Source organism: Hirundo rustica, chromosome 19 (genome assembly GCF_015227805.2).
Source record: "Hirundo rustica isolate bHirRus1 chromosome 19, bHirRus1.pri.v3, whole genome shotgun sequence".
NCBI classification, from domain to species: domain Eukaryota; kingdom Metazoa; phylum Chordata; class Aves; order Passeriformes; family Hirundinidae; genus Hirundo; species Hirundo rustica.
Window position 1 is genome coordinate 3,071,112 of NC_053468.1, and position 15,304 is coordinate 3,086,415.

A 15,304-nucleotide genomic window follows, 5' to 3' on the forward strand; every position below is an offset into this window, starting at 1 on the left:
CCACGTTATCAGCGCTGCAGAGGAGTGTGTGCTGCTCACAAAGGGCACACGAGGAAGCGGGACACGAGCCCTGCCCTGGGCCAGGCACAACATCAGCAAGCCAAGGGGGGCTTCTTCACTTTTTCAGCACACCCCCCAACCTCCACACAGCACGCAGGGGACAGCTGCACCCCCTCCAGAGCCCAGGACCCCTCAATTCCCTCCCTGGAATGCTGTGTGCACCCCAGTGCTGCCCACCCAGGGCTCAGCCCATCCCAGCCATGCCCTTTCCTGAGTTATTGTGTCCATTGCTGGCAGGGAAGCGATGAGGAATGAGCCATGCATGCTTTGGGTGAGCTCTAGGCCTGTTTCTAACTGCAGGGAAGCTTCATGTGTGGGTTAGAAGTGAAAGGACAGGAACTTTGGGGAAAAACTTGCCCTGCCCTGCAGCCAGGGGAATCAGGGGGAATCAAGGACCAGCAGAGCATGAAAGGCTGCTCTGACTGTCACAGCCTTGCTCAGCCTGGGGACTCAGGCCCTGAGCTGTGGTTTCAAGCACAGATCTATAATCTCTCGCAGAGACACTTCCTCTGGCTCCTCTGTAACATCACGGGTGCCTGAAGTCCCTGCTCCAGAAAGGCTTTTTCCATCTCCACCACCACCAGCTGCGACTGTATATTTCTCCTACTCCCAACACCTCATCAGCATTCCCATCCACAGCCACCACCACACCTTTGTTATGACAGCTCCTCTGTGCTGCCAATCGCTGCTCCACCTCCTCTCAGGGTGCTGTGTGGGAGCTGCAGGAGCCCCGTGGGCACTGCAGGCTCTGGCAAACCCCTGTGAGCTGCTGTGCTACAGGAAAGGCTCCAAGCCTGTCCTAAGGGGCTTCCACAGGGAACTCTCCCCAGCTCAGTGGCCTTTCTGTGAGCACACAGTGATGGAAACTGGAAATGGAAGTGATATCCCTTCCCAGGAACGCTGTCATCACCAGAGGCAGGTTCCCAGCCCCGTGGGCAGCCGTAGCCAAGCTGGCAGGTCACCCAGCCCCCTTCCCCAGCGCAGGCTGTGCTGCCACAGCAGGGATGCTCCATCCATACCTACAAAGAGAACGAGGCAGGGGCCCTCATTCAGCTGCACGGCGTTGGAGTCGGTCAGCTCCAGCACGGGCTTGGGGTGCCAGGGGAACTCGCGGCACTCGATGTCGTTCAGCACCTCCACCCGGCCCTGCCGCGTGATCACGTCTCCCTTGGAGTCCAGGACGATGAGAGTCGGGATGCCTGCAATGGAAAAAAACAGGGAGGGGGATGAGCCAAAGCATGAACTGGCCAGAGACAGGGTGTGGGGAGAAAGGCCTTTTCCTATGGCCTCTGGCTCTGGCAGGAGCCCAGCGAGCCTCCTGCCTCTCTGCAGCTCACGGAGTGGGGATCAGGCTCCCTGGATCCTGTTTTTGTCCTAGCAGAGCACTGCCATTCAGGAAGCATTCAGCTCTGGCACTGCCTGCCTCTCCCTGCCCAGCTGCAGGCGGGGATTGCTGTTGTCTGGTGCCCATGGGCGCAAATCCCACCAAACTACTCAGGACCCCCCCTTCTCGCACCACCATCCCAGTGCCGAGATGTGGCTGCCTCTGGAAGAGCCCAATTCCCAGGAACTCACAAGGCCTGCAGACAACAGTGGCCAGGAAGCAGGGTGTGTTCCTTCCCACAAGAACACCACGTATTTTTGCCCCCACAACCCTCCAGCACTCTGCACTAATGGCCCAGCCATTTCCACAGCACATCCCTCTGGGGACTAACAAAGCTGTGCAGGAATGTCCAGGTCGACAGGAACCTGGCAGGATGTGGCTCAGGGGATATCCAGTGATGTTCTTGCCCTTGGAAAAAAGCAGCATTTTGCCCTGAGCTATGGGGCTGAAAATTTTTGTCATAAAGGAGAAGCTTTGTACAGGAGGTGAACAGAGTTGCAGCAGAGACACAGCACAAGTCACCAACTCAGATGTCACTGGCAGTGGGGCAGGTTGGACACCAGCTGGTGCCCATCCCATCTGATAAAGCACGGGCTTTCCGGCCACAAAACAGCCACGGGTGGGTCAGCAGGAGCGGCTCATGGTGGTGACTTCATCTGGAAAGCACACCATTCCTCTGACATCAGGGAGACAAAGAAACATCCCACAAGGAAGGAAGAGGGGACAGCGGGATCAGGCCCCAAGGGACAGATAAGCGACCAGTGTTAGTGCCAAGTGCTGCTGTCATTGCTCATCACCTGGGCTTTGACCTGCTCCCTGTGTAGAATCTCCTTCACCAGCAACATCCCCGGCAAGCTGAGGCATTTCCAACACTCCTGCCTTTCATCCCAAGGTTCCTTTTAAAGCTCATTCCTCAGAAATACCCTGCAGAGCCCTTCCCTGAGCAGGGGGCTGGCAGCGTGTTTGCCCTGCCAGGCTGCTGGCACTGCGCTCCCGTGTTTGTCCAACAGTGGGTTCCTCACAAACCCATAACTGGAGGCATTTCTCGAGGAAATACACGGCCTGTGTGTCCCAGCCTGCCTGCAGGTCCAGGCCAGCGGCCGCATTCCCGTCATTCCAGCCCGGCGCATTCCTGCCTGCGCTGGGGCTGGTGCTAAGCAGCAGTGCAGGAACCCGCCCAATGGCTGAGCTTGCAGATCCTTAGGGTACGCCAAGAAAACCATTTTGTATCACAGAAAGGCTTATTCATTACCTGCTGGTAATTCCACGTAGCCCCAGGGCAGGGATGGGTTAAACAGACTGGAAGGAATTGGGAAATCTCTCGCTGGCCCTGTCCTTACAGGCACAAAGCGCTACTGACACCAGGAGAAGCACTCTGGTGCTCAGCAGCAGGCAGGATTTGGATCTGGATCCTTTTAGGATTGCCAACCCCACCCCAAACGCTTTTCCATCCATTATACATGAGGGACAGGCTTCTCAGGTCATCAGTCAGCCTGAGCAAGGCAGCACTGCCGGCAGAGGTTTCAAATAAGCTTTGCCGATCTGGGAAAATGAAGGGCCCAATTTAGACAGAGATCCCTGTGATTCTGCAGCTATCAAGGATTTCATCCACTATTCAAAGCATTCCTTTGGACGTCACCTAATTTGCATATGCAGATGACCCCTCCCAATACTCAGCCACTAAACCTCCAATTGCAAATACAAAACTGAATCAGAAAATAAAATATTTTTAATATTTTTTTAAGATAATTCACATCCCCGTTCTCTCAGGTGACCTTTGTGACTACTTCCCTAAAAGACACATCCTGTTTTCAGGGGACACAGACCCGCAGGACCAGGGAAACCATCCTTAATGTTATTCACACCTGCTAACCCAAAAAATTCCCCCTCCCAGCTCGTCCCAGCCACTATTTGTTATTTTAGTGCCTTTTGGGGGATTTGGTAATTGCCTTAAGTCATAACACCAGAATTTACTTATCAAGAAGAATCAGCGATCAGACACTGCAATGAATATTGTATAAGCTTGGATGAGAATTAGCATAGACAGCCTTGGTTGGATTTTATGCACTAGAAAATGGATTTGGCTCCCACGGGGCCAGCATTTTATGAAAACACAGGGGCCAAATGGTTCGTTACCGAACCTGGCAAGGCATTTACATATTTATATATTAAACCCCAGACCTAACATTGAAATCTCATCTGCATGAAGTCTGTTGGGTGAGTAATCACAAACCCCAAACCAACCACAGCACAGGTGGTACATTTTATTGCTGTTTTTTCACTTTTTCAGAAGAAAGCTCCAGAAATCTCTTGTAGCAGTGACCTCCAGGCTGTGAGGGTGACCTGTGGGTATCTGGGATAAAGCATGGGGAAGGGGAGAAACAACAGTTTTTGGAAGGCATTGCAAATCCCAGAGACACCACGGAATATTCTCCCACCAGGGGGAATATTGGGGAACTCTGAGATACACAACAAGGGGTGATTCCTATTGAAGCATCAAGTTTATCACTGCTCCCCATCACTGGCAGGAGAGCTAAGGGCTGGGGATTTCACCCAAGGCAGGACTGGGAGCTGCCTGCACAAAGGGGAATTATTTCTAAGCAGCCACAACACAAGACGTGACTCTTTCTCAGAACAGTACTGCACCCAGCAGCAATTTACTAGAGGTGGTATGGCAGAGCCTCCGACTGCACATGAGTTATGAATAGAGGCATTCAAGTAAACCCAAATAAAGGCCTACAACCCAACCTGTATTTTATACTGAGTTTTTAAAAGTTGTAGGGGCCAACACAGGACTAAAACAACAAGAGATTTGATTCTGTTGCTGCTTTCCACCACTCAGGAACTTAAAGCAGACAGGGAAGGCAAACTCTTCTGTTGTTTCAGTACCCAGCCTTCAAAAAGCAGAGGGAAACCTCCTCGTGTTGGGCTTACAACCCAAGCACCAGGATGGCAACCTGCACACTCTCACTGATCATAGGTGCAGCTCCAAAGAGAGCTTTCAGAGAGGCAGCATCAGAACCATGAATGTGGGGAAATGCAGATGTGGTTACACAGATCTAATTTTTCATTTAGGTGGAATAACCACGTGTGACGATGAGCAGAGCCCACGACACCCAGCTCTGTTTGCAGGAGGCTTTTGTCCCTGGTGTGAAAAGCCTGACTGCAAACAGGCAGGCAGCCCCAAAGTCTGCATGGAGCTGAGATTCAGGGATAACATGGGAGCTACCTGGGCAGAGGAGGGGATTGGGGTGCAGGGGAAAAGCCAATATTGACATTTTCAGGTCGGTACACAACAAAGAGAGATACCTTTAAGAAGGCAGCGGCTGGAGTTGGAGGGAAAGCTGTTGTAACTGTTTCCCTGGCTACAGCATGCCTGGTGCTCAAGTATCCATGTCTGGACACCTTATTTACAGAAAGTCCTAGTGAAACTGGCAGCAGTCCTGCGGCGTTCAGCCGAAACCAGCACTGGAGAGGGTTGTGAGCGGGCTGGGGAAAAGACGGACGAATTTGGAAAGCTCTCGCCTCATGGGAAGGTCATTAAGCAGCAAACTGATGGCTATTTAAAGCAGGCAAATGGTTATTCTTGGGCTAAGGTCAGCGAACAGGGCTGAGTGGCAGCACCTGAGCTCATGCCAGAAGGGGTGTTCAGAGAGGACTCCAAGGAGGGATTATTTCTCCTGTCACTCTTCCCAAGCCCTCGGCCACCTTTGGAAACACTCCTGCTTCCCTGCAGATCACATTAACATTCTGCCAGCCTGCACCCATCTGGGCAACATGAAGCTGAGTCAGGGGTTGGATATCAGGAATTTTTTCACCCAGAGGCTCCCTAGGGAAGTGTTTACAGCACCAAACCTGTCTGAGTTCAAGAAGCGTTGGGACAAAGCTCTCAGGCACAGGGTTGGATTGTTGGGTGTCCTACACAGGGCCAGGAGTTGGATCTATGATCCTGACGGGTCCCTTCCAACTCAGCATATTCTCTGATTCTGTGACATCACACAGAAACAGATGAGGAACAGCCACACTGCAGCAAGGCCCTTTAACCACAGACACGAGATCTCCTCAGCAGCCAGTCACCTTGCACACCTCTGTGCTGCAGTTTGTCCCCTGCAGGAGCAAGGTGCCAGCCCCCAGGAAGGCTGCCGTGAGCTTTTCTCATCTCTGTGACTCTTTGAAGTCACACAGACACACTGAGTCTCTCCCTGCCCCTATGAGCGGCCAGGGCTGCTGGAATTCTGGCACTGGCATGTACAGTAAAAGCAAAGCCATGGTTTACATCAAACACGCTCTCTTTTGTAATTCATGTCACTAACATAAACCAGATGCCATCTTCCTCAGCCCCTGCACAGAACCATGGCATGCCTTTGCATTGCATAAACCAGTAAGAAAATGAAATTTAAACCTTCAAGGAATAGCAAAAAAAAAATAAAAATCAGTAATTAGACAAAAAACATCCAAGCCAAAAACAGCTTCCAAGTTTCCAGGAAGAATTAGGTTGTTTATGGAAGTCCTGTTTCAACTAACAGCCTGCCTGGCAGGTGGTAGGAATGTGAGTTTGTGGAGAGCAGAAACATGAAGCGGCTCTGCCTGGGGCACTGTGCTTTGCTGTTTTCTTGCTTTAGTTAAACAAGAGGAGACATTACAGATACTCAGCAAAAGGGGTAGAAAGGAGATCTGTGCCTCAGTGTGGCCTTTCCTACCTTGGATGCCGTAGAGTCGGTTCAGGCGTGACCGTCTGGCCTCATCAGCGTAGGGCACGGCCACCCAGGGCATCTCACTGAAGTACTGCTTGAAGGAGTCCTCTGACCTGTGCAGGGGGAACAGGGCATGGCACACAGAGCCCTCCACTTCCCAAGCTCCTTCCTCATTAAAAACCTGGCCTGCAAAGCCCTTTATCCCTCCCACCAAAACCCACCAGCTGGGAGAGAGCTAGATCAAATTTAAAGCCCCTGGTCCTTCATGAAGAAGTCCACGATGTATTTTTGCCAGTAAAATATTTCAAATTCTCCAGGGCATCCGAATGCCAAGCCATGGTGACAGCAGCAGCTGGAGCACCCTTCAGAGCCCAGAGCCACAAGAAGTGAAGCACAGACCTGCTCTTGCTGACCCCACCTGGCAGAGGGAAAGGACTCAGGCAGCTTTTCTGATGCCAGAGCCAAGCTGCTCTGCCTGCACAGGGTGTCAGCGCTGCCTCACCTGTCTGCACTAACAAAGAGGATCTCAAACTTCTGGCCAGCCTCCTTGATTTTCCGGTAGGACTCCACCAGCACCCTGGTGAGGCTTCGGCACGGCGGGCACTGCAAAACACAAGCGTAGGGAGGGACGTTGTCTCCTCCTCAGGACCAGCAGGGCCAGGTGACCCAGTGACCACGAACTGGTGTGACCTCACCTCTGCTGCAGTGCCTGAACGTGGCTGGGGTTTATGGGCTGCAAGTTACCGACAAAACCTCTTCCATTTTTAACATCTGACCATTCTCCCCCTTACAGGGCCAGCTGAGGGTGACAGGCCACTGCAATGCTGATGCTCAAAGCATGTTAAATTCTTCAGCATCAACCAGCCCGGGGTCTTCACTCTCCCTGAGCCCACTCCAGCTGCTCTGCACAGCACCTCCTACTCACCCAGTGTGCAGAGAAATAGACCCCGACGTGAGAGCCCTCCAAGGCACTGCTGTCCAGTGTCTGCCCATTGTTCCTTAGCAGAGGCCCAGCAACAACTTCACTGAAGGGTTTTGGACCCCAAGGGAACTCCAGACCTGGAGAGGGGTCAGGATAGAGGTGGGAAGAAGACACAAGACAGTAACATGTGCATGCAGCTTTTACAGTTTCAGAAAGTTCCACTAGAAAAAAAACCATACCATCTTGAGGATACCGGGGATCCTGTCCGAGGAGCCCTGCTGGGGTTTATTCCCCTCCAAAGGGGATGCAGAACACCTCAGCTGCCAGGCACCACCACACCCCTGCCCTGAGGTGAAGAAGCCAAGCTCTGCACTGCAGCCAGCGTCACCTCTTTCTCTCAGGCAGGCTGCACCCAAATCACTGCACCTTCAGCTTGACAAAGCCTGCTCTGGTTTTGTGCCTCATGAGGCATCTTTTCCTTATCAACAGTGTTTATTTTAGCAAGACAGGGCAAGGTGGTAAGTGCTCAGGAATGCAGTTGGAATCTGTCCCTTATGCTGATACTAACCGTGTATTTTTTACACGTATCCATACATGCCTTTATTTATAAACCTTAGCTATATATATGTACAAGATGGTGTGTTTATAAGCATGTATCTCTCTATATATCTTACACTAACCCTCTGCACCCCAAAGCAAGCTGTGTGTGTACACACAAACACACTCTGAATCATCTGCTGCCAGCTCCCAGAGCAATCAATCCATGTGTTCAGCCAGAGAGGAGAAAACATCACAGATGGCTCAGGCCACAACATGTTCCTGCTCTACAGCTCCTGCCACTGAATTAAAGACTCTGTCAGTATTTACTGCCCCAAGAAACAATGAGCCAGTAATAAAAGAAATGGATGGACAACTGCAGCTGATGACTGATGAGTCTGCAGGGTCTGTGAGTAAGGGCACATTTGGGTTTCGCCTTTTTTTTTCCAATTTGGCTCATTTGGGTTTTTTCCAAATTGGAGGAAGATAGATTTAACACCAACTCCCAGCACAGCAAACTTCAGCAAAGGAGAACAGTAACGTTTTTCTGTTTAATTTCTAAATAATGGGAAATGCATTAACCTGAGTGTGATGTCACTGATTCAAGTCCCATTCAGTATTCTGGAAGGATTCTGCTCCCAAGGTATGGAAGGCCTGGGCCCTCATTCTGTCTGTCCATGTGCTTCCATTAGGGAAAAATCCAAACTTCATGTTTCAGTTAGCCTAACCTTTTCCTCATTAGCACTCCAGACAAAAATCCTGGAGGGAAATTCTTTGTTCTTTTCAGTAAGCAAAACCAAAACACAAGATCTGGCAGGAATGATGCAGAAAATTTTATGCTGAAAAAGGCACAGCGCTTTGAATAGTTAAGTATGACAATAGTTCCTTGTTCCCTTCCCCCCAGGCCATTCAGAATGAACTGGGATGAAAAGGCAGCTGTGTGTCCATGTTTGTGTGGCACAGGGGACTCCAGGTCTTACCTTCAGGGTCATCTCGGATGACCAGGAGGCCGTTCCTGCAAACCACCTTCCCAGTGGAGGCATCGATAAATATTAGGGAAGGAATGTTGGAGACTCTGTACTTGTTCCACAGCTTCAGCTGTAAAAGAGATTGGGAGATAAGGAAAGTAAACTTGGCTGCGTGAAGAGGAAGATTTTGGAGCATTAGCATCTTGCAGAGCAGAGGTCAGAGGTGTGCAGAGAAACAGAGCTGGTGCTTCAGAGATGAGTGTGAAGGAATGTGAGGAGAAGCTGCTGGGCCAGTGCCCAGAGAGACCCTCACCATCACCACCATCCCCTCAGGACCTCAGTGAGACCCCTGTGTGTCTCACACCTGCTGTGGCCTTGCCCGTGAGCACAGGCAAAGCTTCTCCTCCTCCCGCTTTTACTTCTTTGCAAGTAAAATGGGGATAATACTTTGAGCTCTTTGTTTAGAAGACATGGTAAGCACAAATACTTTTAATGCCACTGCTCTGAAGCAATTTGTAATGCTTCCCTGGCTGTTTCCTCCCCTCCCACTTCCATGTTCATTAAACAAACCAGCAACCTCTGCCAAGACACAGCCAGGCTGAGCATAAGGCCAACACAAAAAAAAAAAAAATTCTTCTGCAACTGGGGCTTCCCAGGTTTGTTCCCAGGAGCTGATTAAGGGCTTTGCCATCAGCCTGGGGCTCCAGCTCAGCTTTGCAGGCTGATGGATGGCCACATTTTGGCCGTGCCAGTCTGGGTGGGCCTGTCTGCTGGTCACTATGCTCTGCAGCAAGCTGGGCTCTGCACAACATCGGTGACAGAGCCTCTGGGTGTCACACACTCCTGGGCTCATGTTTCCCAGGATATGTTTCTGGCACAGGATAATTTAGAGCTTAATTCAGGCACAGAAGCTGGCTGGGATGAGGAGGGACAGGACCACGACAGCTGCTGGCACAGCCCAGCCTGCAGGTGTGGGCTGGCAGAGCTGCTCTCTCCACCATGCATGGAGGAGCTGCTGCCATCACCTCATTTTCCTCACATTTCTCCAAGAGTTTCAACGCAAACAGCCCAGTGGTGAATTATCAAACTCTCAAACAAAAGCCAAACTATAACCAAGAGCCAAATGGGGACTGAAACTAATCTCCACCCTCCCCTAACATCAAGCTCTGCTCTGCAAAAAGCCCCTCAGGCTCAGTGTGTTTACAACGTGCTCCAGTTTGGAGAATAAAACCCAGGCACTGGAGAAGCACAGAAGGGGCCCACCAGTGTCAGCCAGTATGAGAGCCAGAGAAACCATCACATCATGTGCTGCTCTTCCAGCAGCACCTCACAGAGAAACAGCACCCACATGCTCCCAGAGGAAGAACTCTGCAGATCGCTGTCCCTGATTTGCAAAGAGAGGCAATCCCATTTCCCGAGAGGGGAATGAATCTGGGGATGTAGAGAGAGGCAAGGGTTTGGGTCGTACCCACCAGCCTTCCATTTCCAACAGACACATTAATGGATTCACAAACCAAACGGCCTTGGGCATGAAAAGAATAAAGAAACTGTACTCAGTGCAAACGAGCCCCCTCACAATGATGGTGTTCAAACCACAGAAGGTAAAAACCACTTCTGTGAAGTTTAAAGGCTGGGGGAAAGCCCTTTATAAGGATCACAGGCATTTAACAGGGTGCTGCAAACAATAAGGAAATTACAACTAGCAATCTGATCGCTCTCTTTAAATAGTTGCTTACATTACACTTCATTTTGCCAAGTCCTTTGTATACAGAAGCAGCTCCCCCGGGGCATCACGGTGGGTCCTGGCAGTTTTGCTTGGCTGGGGAAGCAGCGGGGTCTGCACTTCAGAGCCAAGAGGCTGCACGGACTCGCTGTGCTCAGAGGGATGGGGCTGGAACACCCCAGATAAGGGGATAACAGCAAACCAAACCTGCTCAAAGCACTGCAGCGAGTGGCGTGGCTGGCTCCAGGCAGTCTACGAGGTCCAGCACATGTGGCAACTCTTGCCATCAGCTGGTCCTGGGTCTTCTCAGGATGTGTAAACCATCAGGCCCCACTGGACCCAAACTGCAGGCACTGACTCTCCCAGACATCGATGGCACAGGAAATCTGCAACCCAGACACTCTGTCCCCATGAAATCAGGAGTTGCAACTTCTCACTCATCAGTGAAGGACCACAGGAGAATGCCTCAAGCAAGCATGAAGCCAGGTGTGTGTCAAAAGGGTCAAAAAGCATGAAAGGAGGTCAAAGTGCTATCTGCTGCTGCTGGGGGAGCATGTCCATCACTGAGCTCTGAGACTTGAACCTAAAGAACATAACGTCACACTCAGTCACACCTTGGGTGAATGAGAAAAAGCAATTCAAACAGAAAGGTTTTACCCTGCACCTGTGCAAAAGCTCCCAGACACAACACAGACACAACAGCCCAGGTAACACCAAACCAAGTCTCAGAGCTTCATACAGCCTGAGCAGCACTTCCTGCTTTGAACAGATTTGCTGCCTGATTTATCACTGAAATGCATCACACAACACCAGTGAACAAACACAACAAATGCACACAAAGCAACTGGAACTGGGTTGCCATTTGAAGCCTACTATAAAAGTTAGTGGTCTCGATGCACTAACCATATTAATTCCATCCAGGAATGTGCTGTTTAAAGTGGGAGCAGTTCAGTTTGATGACTCCCCTGTGCGCCAGGAAAGCTGATGGGGAACGAGAAACGCACGCGCTGCAGGAGGAGTGCCAGGATCTACCACAACTCCCACCACCCTGGCCCTCATCAGCCAGATTCCAGCCTTTCCAGAGCCTGTCAGACATTTGGGAAGGAAGCCTGATGGCTCCATTTGCTGCAGGTCTGACCTGAAAGAGGAGAACCTTGATAGGAAATGGGCTGGTTCATTTTAGCCAAGCTGAAGACAGCACCCTATGGGATTCCCACGCTGTGCCACTATTTTGCACCTAAACTACAGCTTCCAGCAAGGACATCTGCCCTCCACCTAAACCAACCTGTCTTGTGGCAAACCACTGTGCTAGTTAGCTTTTCTCAGGGTAAAATGCCAAGGGTTTGCACATGTGAAGGTGCTGCAAAGGGAACAAACTCAGCTTACACCCACTGGTTGTGGTCCATGCAGAAAGGGAGATCCAGGAGAAAAAAAAAAGGCATCCCTGGTATGGGTACCTGCACAGCCACACACTTCACAAAGGATTCTATGTCAGGCTGGGTGTGGGATGCAGAAAGCAAATTACAACTTGCTGTGAGACCGCGGGCTGATGGGATGATAGCTCAGGCAGCAGGGCAGAGTGCTGCCTCAGCAACTCTGAAAAGCTGTTTTTCCTGCCGTGAAGAGGATGACATAGAAATAACATACTCCACACACTCTAAGGATTTGATCATCCATTTAAAGAGGGGATCTCTGCTCCGCTTCCCAACAGCTGTTGCAAATCTGTGGGATCAAGCCAAAGCTAACACAGATGTGGAAATAATCTACAGACTATTCAGCCTGAAAGCAGCTGATCCTCTCGCAGCGCCCTTCGCTCCTGGCTCAGGCCTGCTGCAGTCACTGCTCACCCCAGGACACCCACCGGAGAAGCAGTGAGGAAACACAGCCCTTCACAAGACTCTGTGCAGGCTGAGCAGCCTTACAGCAACTTCCCTGGCTCCTGTGCAGGTGGTTTAGTGCAGCCATCCAGTGGAAAAACCAGAGTCACCAGATTCCTCCGGTAACTTTATCCCTGCACAAAAGCATCACCATGATGTCCTGGAAACCACAAACTCTGGGAGCTCCCTCCATGACTCCCATCCACAGCCAGCTGTGAGAGGCTTTCAGAGATCTCTCATGAGCTGAGGGCTGAGGCGATCCCCAGACATCGGCCATGCAGCAGCACAAGGCTGCTCCCCCCACCAGTACTGGCTCCATTATTCCCCACATCCTGATGACTGGGAATTCCCGGCTGAGAGGCTGGGGAGACATTTGCAGACAGCCACAGTAATTTTTCCAGATAAAGGTGTCAGACGAGAGGTCTCCCCAGCAGCCCATGGCTGTTTTCTGCGCAGGGCTGGCACCTGGCCTGGGTGGATGAAATCCCCTCCTGCTCCGCTCATTCTGGTGGGGAAGGGATCCCCCATTTCCAACAGCTGCCGGGCGCTATTTTTGGTTGTGCTGATTGATTTATCAGTCCTGGTCACATTCACTCGCTCACATAAATCCTGAGCTGCAGCGGTGAATACTGGCAGAGATAAAGCACAACTGCCTGCAGCGCACTGAGCCCTGGCTGCTGGGAAAGTGGTTCTCCCACCCTCCTTGGGGACTGCATTTCTCTGCTCTTGTGTGGAACTGGACCATAAAAGCTCTCATGCTTCCCTCTTCCATAGCATATGGAGCTGACTGCACAGGGGTGCAGAGGGCTGACATGGTCTCTACTCATCCTGCAACCCACACTTCACCCTGACCAGCAACGGAAGACAAAGCCACTTTAAATCCTCAAAAGCAGCAATAAATTAACATATTCCTGCTGTGGCTGGCTGCTGCTTTGTACTAAAACAAATGTAAAGCCACTTTTCTAAAAATTCACTCTTAGAGGCAATACCCTCAAAGGCTCTGGAGAATTCTGGTGAGGCATTGGAAAGATCCCACCTTCCAACAGCCCCATGAGTGACCGTGTGAGAGCACAGAGGGGTTTCCATTACAGCATGGACTCAGCTCTCATTCAAGAGCCACAGGCTGAAACACAAAATCCGTCTGAGGAGCACACGAGCAGAACTCAGGTGGAAAAGTGCCCTTGGTCCAGGGCTGCCAGGACCAGCAGAGCTCAATGCCCAGCTCTGCCTCCAGCTCTGCCACACAGAGCAGCTCCAGGCTGAGATATCCATGGCCATTCCCAGTGCTCCGGCGCTGCGGGAACCCCTCTGTCCTCGCTCACCGACAGTGTTAAACTGCAGCTTTTAGGTCGTGCCTTAAAGGGTTTACAAGCACCAGGGGCCACCCAGGCTCTGCAGACAACAGGCTGCTCCCTCCCCCTGTTGATTTTAATCTAGTTCACGCCTGTCCCTACGATTCAAGCTCAGCTTGGGCAAAAGCTCCTCTTCCAGCCCTCCCTCACTGCTCCTTTTCCTTCGTGCATCAGGGATCCCCCTGAGCAGAAGGGGAACACGGTGAGGGAACAACACACAGCCAAGTGTGGGGGGAGAGCAGATGGTGCACGCCAAGGTCTGACCCCGTGACACGGAGGAGATCGAGCGAGGCTTGGGATAAATTAATGTCCATTGTGCTGTTGCTTCTCTCTGAAAGCAAATCAAAATCTAATTACAAAATACAATGGTGAGAGAGATGTCTGCTCCGGGAACGTTAATGAGCTGAGGAGGGAGGATTTGGAATTGTAATAAACAAGATTGATGTGAACAGCTGAGACAGCACAGGGCAGAGGGGCTGCTGGTGCATATAGACCCCATTGCTCCCCTCCATGTGCATACTGCCTGCAATGGCTGAAAGCCCAGTTAAAACCAACCTTAGCACCAGCTTCGTCTGGGCACTCGGCTTGGCAGCACCTGCTGTGGACATTCCAGCAATATGACTCAAAGCAAGCAAACAAAAGAAAAAATCAAAAAATCAACCTGAAAGTTCTGCTGTCACTTCCATCCTCTCCTGGCTGCGGCTCCGTGGCAGGAGACTGGCACAGCACGGTCCAGCTTGTGGCTGCCCACATCGCCCCACAGCTGCTGGGGGGACAGGGGAGGCCCTGGGGTTCTGTTCTTCCTGACCAGGGAAGACAGCAGCAGAAGGTTTGGAGGCGAAGCGGAAGGAAATCCTCTCTGCAGGTTTCTGGCATGGCAGCTGAGGGCTGCTCTTTGTTCCCCTGAGGAGCTCCACAGCCAAAGGCCTGGGATCAGGGACCTGGGCCAGCCCAGCCTCATGTCCTGGCGTTTCCTCCCATCTTCTTCCCTCACCACCTTGTTTCCCCAGTGCTGGCTGTTGCTCTCTGCAATTTCCCAGGCTGTGCCAGCCAAAGGACGGCGAGCCCAGCGTTCTGACTGAGGGCACGGCAGCATGTGGCTGGCTCCGAGCTCAGGCTGCCTCCTCTCGCCCTGACACACACGCAGGCTGACAGGCTGGATCCTCCGCAGCCCACAGCTGATAGGAAAACATTTAATTTGAGCAGAGCTGAAGAGCAGTTAACATGATGTATGGAGAGCAAAGCCCCAGGGCCCGCAGCAGACACGGAGCTGGCCTGGTTGTTTTACATGTGCAGGTTTCAAAGAGGTGCTGGGATGGCAGCTTGATTTGATCTCAGGATCAGGAGGAAGCAGCATTTGACTAAACATACAGATAACAACGCAGGCAGGAAATCAAGCAGGGAGGATGCCACCAGACAGGCTGGTCTATCCACACAGTGAGGATGTTCTTCATAAACATCTTTTTTTCCAAGTGTTTCTCAAATTGCATTCAATAGCCCAAAGATGATACAGAATTTAAGGATGCAGCATTGCACCCAGGACTAGGAAATACACCTCCATGCATTTCCAATAAATGGTTTTTTTTCCTCCATGTGCACATCTTGCTTTACCTCTTAAAAGGGGGCTTGCACATGAGCAAGGTATTCAATAATAATATTTTTTCTTTCTGCAAACACACAAAAAGCAGTGAGGGTAGTGGGAGTTAAAAGTGTATGTGGGAAAAATTCAAGACACATGTAGAAGAGTATCATCCACGGCCCCTATAAATTACGCCCCCAAATGACTA

General features: G+C 51.3%; 1 protein-coding gene across 1 annotated transcript in view; it reads right to left on the minus strand.

Moving 5' to 3' along the window:
- NXN (nucleoredoxin) overlaps positions 1-15,304 on the minus strand; it is a 46,905-nt gene that overhangs the window by 4,862 nt on the left and 26,739 nt on the right. The window contains exons 2-6 of the mRNA XM_040082652.2: positions 8,578-8,695; positions 7,064-7,197; positions 6,641-6,741; positions 6,145-6,251; positions 1,080-1,259 (exon numbers count right to left, since the gene is read on the minus strand). Coding sequence (XP_039938586.1) covers positions 1,080-1,259; positions 6,145-6,251; positions 6,641-6,741; positions 7,064-7,197; positions 8,578-8,695 — 640 coding nt within the window. The remainder of the gene's footprint in view (positions 1-1,079; positions 1,260-6,144; positions 6,252-6,640; positions 6,742-7,063; positions 7,198-8,577; positions 8,696-15,304) is intronic.